At 70.2% G+C, this 10102-nt stretch overlaps 1 protein-coding gene across 1 annotated transcript; it reads right to left on the bottom strand.

Annotated features, from left to right (window-relative positions):
• Positions 1–296: 296 nt before the first annotated feature.
• On the bottom strand, positions 297–9826 carry CAMSAP3 (calmodulin regulated spectrin associated protein family member 3; the record flags this gene model as incomplete). Its single annotated transcript, XM_084540316.1, is given in 19 exon segments — positions 297–713; positions 2204–2322; positions 2817–2893; positions 2895–2936; positions 3330–3414; positions 4076–4178; positions 4181–4301; positions 4995–5134; positions 6187–6213; positions 6216–6440; positions 6443–6982; positions 6985–7335; positions 7339–7615; positions 7617–7751; positions 8260–8335; positions 8895–8968; positions 9093–9132; positions 9732–9753; positions 9755–9826. Coding segments are annotated over 19 exon segments (2829 nt in total), but the record flags the coding sequence as incomplete, so codon positions are not given.
• Positions 9827–10102: the final 276 nt, after the last annotated feature.

Here is a 10102-nt window from a genome sequence, read left to right on the forward strand (position 1 = left end):
GACTGCTGTGCCCCCCCCCCTTACCCCCCCAGGCCCCAACCTGGGGTTGCTGTTTTTTTTGGGGGGGTGCCCTTTTTTTGGGGTAGGTTCCATTTTTTGGGGGATTCTGGCCCCCCCTTACCCCCCCCAAGACCCCTACTTGGGGGTGCTGGCTTTTTTAGGGGTGCCAGGTTTTTTGGGGTGGGTTCCAGTTTTTAGGGAATTCTGCCCCCCCCCCCCCCTTAGCCCCCTAGGCCCCTACTTGGGGGTGCTGGGTTTTTGGGGGATGCCGAGTTTTTTTTGGGTTTCTGCCCCCCCCACCCCCAAGACCCCTACTTGGGGGTGCTGGCTTTTTTAGGGGTGCCAGGATTTTTGGGGTGGGTTCCAGTTTTTTTGGGGATCCTGCCCCCCCCCTCGCCCCCCCAGGACCCCTACTTGGGGGTGCCGGCTTTTTTGGGGGTGCCGGGCTTGCGGGGCTGCCAGAGGTGGCCCTGGATGGTGAAGGCGTCGACGCTCATGGACATGGTCTTGGCGGGGATGGGGGCGAAGCGCTTGCGGTCCGAGAGGTATTTGTAGATGCCCTGCACCATGGGCAGCGGCACCGTGCGCGGCCCCGAGCCCGCCAGGCGGCTCAGCTCGGGGGGGTCCCCCCCCAGCGTGTAGAGGGCGCGGAACTGGCAGCCCCCGTCGCGGAAGAGGATGAGGAAGTGGTTGGCCTTGCTCTTCTCCACCTCCTGGGGGGGCGAAAGGGGGGGGAAAAAGGGGTTAATGGGGGAGTAATGGGGGAAAAAGGGGTTAATGGGGGGAGAATGGGGGAAAGGGGTTAATGGGTAACAAGGGGTTAATGGGGCGACAAGGAAAACAAGGGGTTAATGGGGGGATAATGGAGGAAAAAGGGGTTAATTAGGGGTTAATGGGGGGAGAATGGGGGAAAAGGGGTTAATGGGGGGTTAATGGGGGATAAAGGGGTTAATGGGGGAAAAGGGGTTAATGGGTAACAAGGGATTGATGGGGGAAAAGGGGTAAATGAGGTGACAAGGAAAACAAGGGGTTAATGGGGGGATAATGGGGGAAAGGGGGTTAATGGGGGGGTAATGGGGGGATAATGGGGGATAAAGGGGTTAATGGGTAACAAGGGGTTAATGGGTAACAAGGGGTTAATAGGGTGACAAGGAAAACAAGGGGTTAATGGGGGGATAATGGGGGAAAGGGGGTTAATGGGGGGGGTAATGGGGGGATAATGGGGGATTATTTGGGGGGATAATGGGGAAAAAAGGGTTAATGTGGGGTTAATGGGGTAAAAGGGGTTAATGGAGGGGTGAGGGGGTTAATGAGTAACAAGGGGTTAATGGGGTGACAAGGAAAACAAGGGGTTAATGGGGGACAGGGGGGTAATGGGGGGCAAGGGGTTAATGGGGGTTAATGGGGGATGAGGGGGTAAAAAAGGGTTAATAGGGAAATGAGAGGTTAATGGGGGATGAGGGGTAACGAAGGGTTAATTAGAGGGGTAACAAAGGGGTAATGGGGTGAAAAGGGAATGAGGGGTTAATGGGGGACAAGGGGTTAATGGGGGACAAGGGGTTAATGGGGTGACAGCCCCCCTCCCCCCACACACACACACACCCCCCCTGGTGCCCATGGCCCCACGTCCCTCATGGTGCTTCTGGGACCACCCCAACTGTCCCCAGGATGTCCCCAGGTGTCCCAAGGGTGCCCCTGAGTGTCTCCGGGGTGTCCCAGGGGTGTCCCCGGGGTGCCCTCAGGTGCCCCCAGGATGTCCCCAAAGTGCCCCCCCTCACCTCTAGTGCACCCCAACTGTCCCCAGGGTGCCCCAGAATGTCCCCAAGGCACCCCTGGGCACCCCTAGGAGCCCCCAGGCGTCCCCAGAATGTCCCCAGGCATCCCCCCCAGGGTGCCCCCAGGTGTCCCCAAATGCCGCCAGAGTGTCCTCAGAATGCTCCCAGGTGTCCCCAAGGCGCCCCCAGGCCCCCCCAGGTGCCCCCAGGATGTCACCAGAATGTCCCCAAGGTATCCCCAGGCCCCCCCGGCCCCCCCCGGCGTCCCCAGGATGCCCCCAAGATGTCCCCAAGGTGTCCCCAGGCCCCCCCAGGTGCCCCCAGGATGCCCCAGAATGTCCCCAGGTGTCCCCAGAATGCCCTCGGAATGTCCCCTGAATGTCCCCAGCCCCCCCCCGGTGCCCCCCCCCGGTGCCCCCGGCCCCCACCTCGAGCACGCGGTTCTTCTGGGGCTCGTTGACGCGGCCGGCCAGGCAGCAGTGCGCCAGCGCGTTGTGGATGATGTGCTTGTTGGACTTGGCGCTCGGCTCCTTGTACAGCCGGGGGCCTGGGGGGGCACGGGGGGGGCACGGGGGGGTCATGGAGGGGCACGGGGGGGTCATGGGAGGGGCATGGGGGGTCACGGGGGGGGAACGGAGGGGTCATGGGGGGCACAAGGGAGTACGGGGGGTCATTGGGGAGCGTGGGGGGTCACAGGGGGGCACGGGGAGGTCATGGGGGGGCACGGGGGGTCATGGGGGGGTCATTGGGGGTCACAGGGGGGCAGGGGGGGGTCACAGGGAGGGCATGGGGGTCATGGGGGAGCACGGGGGGGCATGGGGAGGTCACGGGGGGGCTCATGGGGAGGCGCAGGGGGGTCATGGGAGGGGCACGGGGGGGGTCATGTGGGGTCACAGGGGGGGTGCGGGGGGGGACACGGGGAGGTCATGGGGACAGGGGTGCCACCCTGGGGATGCGGCAGGGGTGGCACAGGGATGGGGGGGGGGGGCACTTTTTGGGGGTGGGTATGGGGGGGGGGGGGTCGCGGGGGGGGGCACCCACCGGTGTACTCGGGGACGGAGGCGGGGGACGAGGCGCTGGAGGCGTTCTCCCACTCGCGGTCCCGCCCCGGGGGGGGGGGCGCGCCCGGGGGACATCGGCCCCGAGGGGGAGGCTGCCCGGCTGCGGGGGGGGGGCACAGCGCTGTGAGGGGGGGGCACACACCAGAACCCCCCCCACACAGCTCCCTTTGAGACCCTGACCCCCTCGCCCCAGACCCCCCCCAAGAATCCCCCAAGACCCCCCTGAGCCCCTCTTCCCCCCCCCTCAGAACCCCCCCTCCAAGACGCCCTCCCCCCCCAGACCCCCACCAACCCATACCTTGACCCCCCCCACCTCCTCCCCCGACCCCCCCACAACCCCTCCCCCACCTCCTGCCCCCCCCACCCCCCCATCCCCTCCCTTACCCCCCCCACCCTTTCCCCAACCCTATTCTACCCCCCCAGGACCCCACCCCACCTCCTGCCCCCCCACACCTCTTGTCCCCCCCCCCTCCCCAATTTTGCCCCCCCCCACCTGGGGGCCCTCCCGGCGCTGGGCTCGGCGGCCACGGTGGAGAGCGAGAGCGTGGACTGGGAGTACACCTTGGACAGGCGGGCGCCTTGGGGGGGGGGCACGGTCAAAGACCCCCCCTCCCCATTTTGTTGCCCCTCCCCCCCCCCCCAATCATCCGTCCCGCTCCCCCCTCCAATTTGGGTGCCCCCAGCACACACAGACAACGCCCCCCCCCCCCATGTCCCCCCCGTACCCCCTCCATGTCCCCAAGCCCCCCTGTGTCCCCCCCATCTCCAAACCCCCCCATGCCCCTCCATGTCCCCATGTCCCCCCCGTGCCCCCCCCCATACCGAGTAGCCCTTGGCGGGGCCATGTCCCCATGCCCCCCCCATTTCCAAGCCCCCCCAAGCCCCCCCATGTCCCAAAGACCCCCCACGTCCCCATGTCCCCCCCCATCTCCAAACCTCCCCAAGCCCCCCCGATGTCCCCATGTCCCCCCCATGTTCCCAAGCCCCCCCCATGTTCCCAAGCCCCCCCCATGTCCCCCCCACCATCTCTAAGCCCCCCCCCATCTCTAAGACCCCCATGCCCCCCCACATTCCCAAGGCCCTCCCCTATGTCTCCAAGCCCCCCCATGCCCCCCCCACATCTCCAAGCCCCCCCCCAACCTCCAAGCCCCCCCATGCCCCCCCCATGCCCCCAAGCTCCCCCAATGTCCCCATGTCCCCAAGCCCCCCCCACGCCCCCCTGCCCCCCCCCCCCCGTACCGAGGAGCCCCTTGGCGGGGCTGCGCGCCAGGGCGGAGTCGTCGCAGAAGACGCTTTTGGGGCGGGGGGGGCGGCGGGAGGGGGGCCGCGGGGGGGGGCGCGGGGCCGCAGCACCTTGTCCAGCTCGGCCATCAGCTTCAGCTGCTGCCGCCGCTCGTACTCCTGCCGCGTGAAGTCCCCCCGCCGCCCCCCCTCCTCCTCCACGCGGGGGGGGTCCGCCGACACCCTAGGGTGGGGGGGGCGCGGGGTGAGACCCCCCCCCCTCAAAGGGCTGGGGGGGGGTGGAGACCTGAGATCCCTCCCCTCAAAGGGGTACTGGGGGGAAAAGGTGAGACCCCCCCCCCCCCCCATACAGCCCCCCCCCGTTGGGGAAATGGGCACCTGGGGGGGGGGCACAGCTGGTGAGACCCCCCCACAAAAAAAAACTATTTGGGGGCACAGCTGAGACCCCCCCCCCCGAAAGCTTTATAGGGTTATGAGGGCACCTGGGGGGGGGGCACAGGTGAGACCCCCCCCCTAAAGCTTTATAGGGTTATAGGGGCACCTGGGTGGGGGGCCACAGGTGAGGACCCCCCCCAAAAAACAAAAACTATTTGGGGGGGGCACAGGTGAGACACTCCCCCCCAAAAAATCCCTATATGGGTGCCCTGGAGCAGGTGGGAGACCCCATAGGACCCCCCCCAGCCCCTATATTGACCCTGATAGGGGGGGGGCCCACAAGTGAGACCCCCCCCATTCCCTATATGCCCCCCCCACCAGATATGGGCACCTTGGGGTGTGGGGGGGGCACAGCTGAGGACCCCCCCCCATCCCCATATAGGTGCCGTGGGGTGACAGGGAGACCCCCTAGGACCCCCCCCAGCCCCTATATTGCCCCGGGGGGGGTCTCTGCCCGTGTGCCCCCCCCCCCGGCACCCACCTGGCCTCGGCCTCCTCCCTGTCCCTGCGCTCGGCCTCCAGCCAGTGCCGGCGCTGCCGGGCCTCCTCGCTGCGCCTCTGCTGCCGCTCCAGCAGCGCCGCGCGCCTCTGAGCCATCGCCGCCTCCGCCTTCTCCTCCCCCTGCCAGGGGACACCCCGGGGACACCCGTGGGACACCCGAGGGGCACCCAGGAGACACCCACGGGGCACCCACGGGACGCCAAGGGGCACCCAAGGGCACCCAGGGTGCGCCAAGGGGACCCAGAGGCACCCAAAGGATACCAAGGGGCGCCCAAAGGCACCCAGGGACAGGGACACCCCGGGGACACCCGTGGGACACCCGAGGGGCACCCAAAGGGCACCCACGGGACACCCACAGGGCACCAAGGGGCACCCAAGGGCGCCCAGGGTGCGCCAGGGGGCACCCACAGGGCAGCCAAGGGGTGCCAAGGGGCACCCAGGGGCACTCGGGGGACACCCAGGGATACCCAGAGGACACCAAGGGGCACCCAGGGGACACCCGTGGGACACCCAAAAGGCACCCACGGGCATCCAGGGACAAGGGACACCCCGGGGACGCCCATGGGACACCCACGGGGCACCCATGGGCACCAAGGGGCACCCAAGGGTGGCCACGGTGCACCAAGGGGTACCCAGGGGCACCCAGGGGACAACCAGGGGTACCCAGAGGACACCAAGGGGCACCCAGAGACAGGGACACGCAGGGGACACCCGTGGGACACCCAAAAGGCACCCACGGGGCACCCAAGGGTGCCCAGGGGTACATAAGGGCAAGAGGCACCCAGAGGATGCCCAAGGGGTACATAAGGGCACCCAGGGGACACCAAGGGGCGCCCAGGGGGCACCCAGGGACACCCAAAGGGCACCCATGGGGCTCCAAGGGGCACCCAAGGGCACCTAGGGGATGCCCAAGGGGCACCAAGGGGCGCCAGGGGGCACCCAGGGGACACCAAGGGAACACCCGAGGGACACCCTGGGGGCACCCAGGGGACACCCAGGGGTCCCCATATCCCCCATCCCCCCGTCCCCACGCCCCCCCCTCCTCCCCCACACCCCCCCCTCCTCCCCCCATGCCCCCCACCTCTTATCCCCCCCCCCACGCCCTCTACCCCCTTATCCCCCCCCCCCACGCCCCCCACCCCCTTATCCCCCCCCCCCCCCCGCCCCCTCACCTTAAAGAAGAAGCCGAGGCTGGCTCTGTGGGGGGCCCGGCCCCCCCCTCGGTGGGCGACCCCTCGAGCGAGTCCCCCTCCTGCTCGTCGCCCCCCCCCAGGCTGCCCAGGGGCACCTCCACCAGGCTCCCCCGGCGCTCCCCCGGCGAGGACGCGTCGCTGGTGCCGTCCCCGGACACCCGGGCGGCCCCCCCGGCACGCAGGGACCCGGGGGGGGCGGCGGCGAAGAAGAAGAAGCCGGGGGGGGCCCTTCTTCATCTTCATCTTCATCTTCCTCCCCCTCCTCTTCCTCCCCCTCGGAGAAGTGGATGGAGGAGCGCGTCTGCACCGGCACCTGGCTGGGGGAGAACTTGCGCAGGTGGGGGAGGTTGTCCACGTCCCGGGGGGGGGTCAGCACCCGCGTCAGGGGGGGCAGGCGCAGCTCGGCGGGGCGGGGGGGCCGCCGGGGGCTTTTTTGCGGGGGGGGCGCCGAGCTTTCCCGGGGTGCAGCAGCAGCAGCGGCGGCGGATGCGGTGGACGCGGTGGATGCGGGCGCAGCGGCGGCGGAGGTCGAATTCTTGGGGGGGGCGGCTTTGGGCGGGGGGGGGATGACCCAGGCTTGCCCCGGGGGGGTCCGGGGGGGGGGCTCCTGCTGCAGCAGCCGCTCCTGCTGGCGGCTGAGGCGCTGCATGTCCTGCTGCAGGCAGCTCAGCGCCGTGCTCAGCTGCGCCACGGCCGCCCCGTAGCCGGCTTCGGCGAACGTCACCTGCTTACGGCTCCGGGTGCCGGTGTCCCCCCCGCTTTCGGGAAGGCTTTCGGGACCGGGACCCCCCCCGCTTTCCGGGGGGGTTCTTCGGGGCCCCCCCCTCGCTGCTGCAGCTGCAGGAAGGCGCTCTTGCCCAGGCGCTGGCGGTGCTTGGCGAAGATGGCCTCGATGCGCTGCTTCTGCGCCTCGATGGCGCGCCGCTTCTCCTCCAGCCGGGCCCCCAGCTGGCTCATCTCGGCGCTCAGCCCCCGGCCGCAAGCCTGGGGGGGGGCTCCCGACACCCCCCCGGCCCCCCCCTCGATGATTCCGAGCTCCTGGGGGGGGTCGGGAAGCGGTGCCCCCCCCAGCGCTCGCCACCGCCGCCGCCGCCTCCTCCAGCTGCTTCTTGCGCTCGGCGAAGCTGGTCATGCGCACGGGGGGGTCGGGGGTTTTTTGGCCCGGGGGGGCGACGGCGGCGGCGTGGGGGGGGCTTTTGGTGCTGGGGGGGGGTCTCCTACCGTTTGGGGGCCCCCCCCTTCCAGCGGGGAGTGGAGGAAGAAGGCGGCGGGGGCGCCGTCGGGGAGGAGGCGCTGGGAGCTGTGGATGATCTGCAGCGCCTCCTCGATGCTGGGGGGGACGGGGGGGGCGCGGACGCCGCGGGGGGGGGCGCCGAGCGGCGCCGGGGGTTGGTGGCGGCGTGGGGGGGGGCGGCCAGGCTGTCGCTGCTGGCCGAGCGGGCCAGGGGGCCCGTGGCCCCCCCAGGGGGTTGCCCATCACGATGTCCACGTCGCTGTCCAGCCCGAAGGGGATGCTGAAGGAGACGGCCTGGGACAGGGGGTGGCTGCGGGGGGGGCAAAAAAAAAAAAAAAAAAAAAGGGGGGGGGGCAGCGGTCAGCACATCCCCCCCCGTGGCACTCCAGATCCCTAAGACCCCCCCGTAGCCCCCCCCAGCAGCCTGTGCCCCTCCTATTTGACCCCAAGCCCCTGGGACCCCCCCATTTACCACCCCCGTGGCCCCCCCTTACCTCCCCCATGCCCCCCCCCAGCACCCTGTGCCCCCCCCATTGCCCCCCCAGACCCCTGAGACCCCCCCGTGCCCCCCCCCGACCCCTGTGCCCCCCCCATTTGCCCCCCATGCCCCTGAGACCCCCCCATTCCCCACAGACCCCCCTTTTGCCCCCCCCAGACCCCCGAGACCTCCCCCCACCCCCCCATTACCCCCCAACCCCCCCCCCACGCCCCCCCTTTCCCCCATTTCCCCCCCCCAGCCCTGATGCAGCCCCCCCGCGGCTCTCCCTGCCCCCCCCCCGTGCCCCCCACCCGTGCCCCCCCCCGTGCCCCCCCCCCACCTGAGCGGTTTCTTGCTCCAGCCTTTGCCGAAGGCCCCCTCGGCGTGGGGCAGGGAGGGGGAGTGGGGCAGCGAGCCTGGGGGGGGGGGCACGGGGAGGGGGGGGGGGGCCGGGGGTTACCCCCACCCTGTGCACCCCCCCCCCGGCACAACAGCCCCCCCCCACGAGTCCCCCAGCCCCCCCCATAAACCCATTGCCCCCCCCCAGCCCTTCCCAGACCCCCCCCCCATGGCCCATCCTTGCACCCCCAGAGCCCCCCCCCGACCCCTCCCCAACCCCATGACCCCCCCCAAATCCCCCCCCGACCCCCCCAACCCCATGACCCCCCCCAAACCCAGCCCCCCCTAAAAAATCCCCCCATGACCCCCCCGACCCCCTGACCCTCCAAACCCCCCCCATGACCCCCCCCGACCCCCTGACCCCCCATGGCCCCCCCCAAACCCCAGGACCCCCCCCCAATCCCAAACCCCCCCCATGACCCCCCCCGACCCCTGACCCCCCCCCCACCACAAATACTTGTATTCCCCCCCCCCCCCCAAATATTTCCCCTGGGGGGGGGCACACCCCCCCAATGCTGTATGTGCCCCCCCCCGCCGTGCCCCCCCCAGACCCTTTTTTTTTGGGGGGGGTCTCACCTGGGGTCCCCCTCAGCAGGGGGGGGGACAGCCCCCCCGGCAGCAGCGGGTGCTGGAAGTTGAACCCTGGAGAGCTTGGGGGGGGGGGGGGGGTTAATTATTGCGGGGGGGGGTTAATTAATAGGGGGGGGTGTTAATTATTGGGGGGGGCACCTGCCCCCTGCCCCCCCACCACCTCAGTGCCCCCCCCCCCCTCACCTGCTGGTGGGGGTCAGGGCGTCCTCAGGGCCTGGGGACTCTGGGGGGGGGGGGGACACAGTGGGGGGAGGGCTCTGAGACCCCCCCCCAGTGCTCCCAGTAACCCCCCATCAATCCCAGCACCCCCCCAAGTTCTCCCAGTTCCCCCCCAGCGCTCCCAGTGCCCCCCCAGTACTCCCAGTGCCCTCCCCAGTGCCCCCCAATAACTCCCCAGCCCTCCCAATACGCCCCCAGTCCCCCCCCAGTACTCCCAGCCCCCCCCCAGCGCTCCCAGTTACCTCCCCATCACCCCCAGTGCCCCCCAGTGCCCCCCAATACCCCCCCAGTCCCCCCCCACTACTCCCAGCCCCCCCCAGCATTCCCAGTCCCCCTCCCAGCGCTCCCAGTCCCCTCCCAGTGCTCCCAGTGCCCTCCCCATCACCCCCAGTGCCACCCCCAGCGCTCCCAGCCCCCCCCAGTACTCCCAGTTCCCCCCCCAGCGCTCCCAGTTACCTCCCCATCACCCCCAGTGCCCCCCCAGCGCTCCCAGTGCTCCCCAGTGCCCCCCAGTCCCCCCCAGTACTCCCAGCCCCCCCCCAGCGCTCCCAGTCCCCTCCCAGTACTCCCAGTCCCCTCCCAGTGCTCCCAGTTCCCCCGCACCTTGCCCCCCCCCCCAGCTGGCGGGGGCGCACGATGGGGGGGCGCAGCACCTCGAAGCACAGGAAGAGCTCGGCCAGCAGCACCCCCACGTTCAGCTGGGGGGGGGGGACACCGGGGGGGGGTCACGGCCACCCTGTGCCCCCCCCAGCTGCACACCTTGACCCCTCTGGTGACCCCCCGCCCCCCCATGCCCCCCCCCCGTCCTCAATGCCCCCCCCCACGTCCCTGATGTCCCCACTTCCCCCCCCCGGTGCCCCCCCCCCATTTTCCCCCCCCCCCCAATATATTGTCCCCAATGCCCCCCCCCCACCTTCCTCCTGCCCCCCCATGTCCCCCCACCCCCCAGTGCCCCCCCCAACACCCCCCTGTCC

Source organism: Aythya ferina (assembly GCF_964211825.1).
Source record: "Aythya ferina genome assembly, contig: HAP1_SCAFFOLD_436, whole genome shotgun sequence".
Classification (NCBI taxonomy): domain Eukaryota; kingdom Metazoa; phylum Chordata; class Aves; order Anseriformes; family Anatidae; genus Aythya; species Aythya ferina.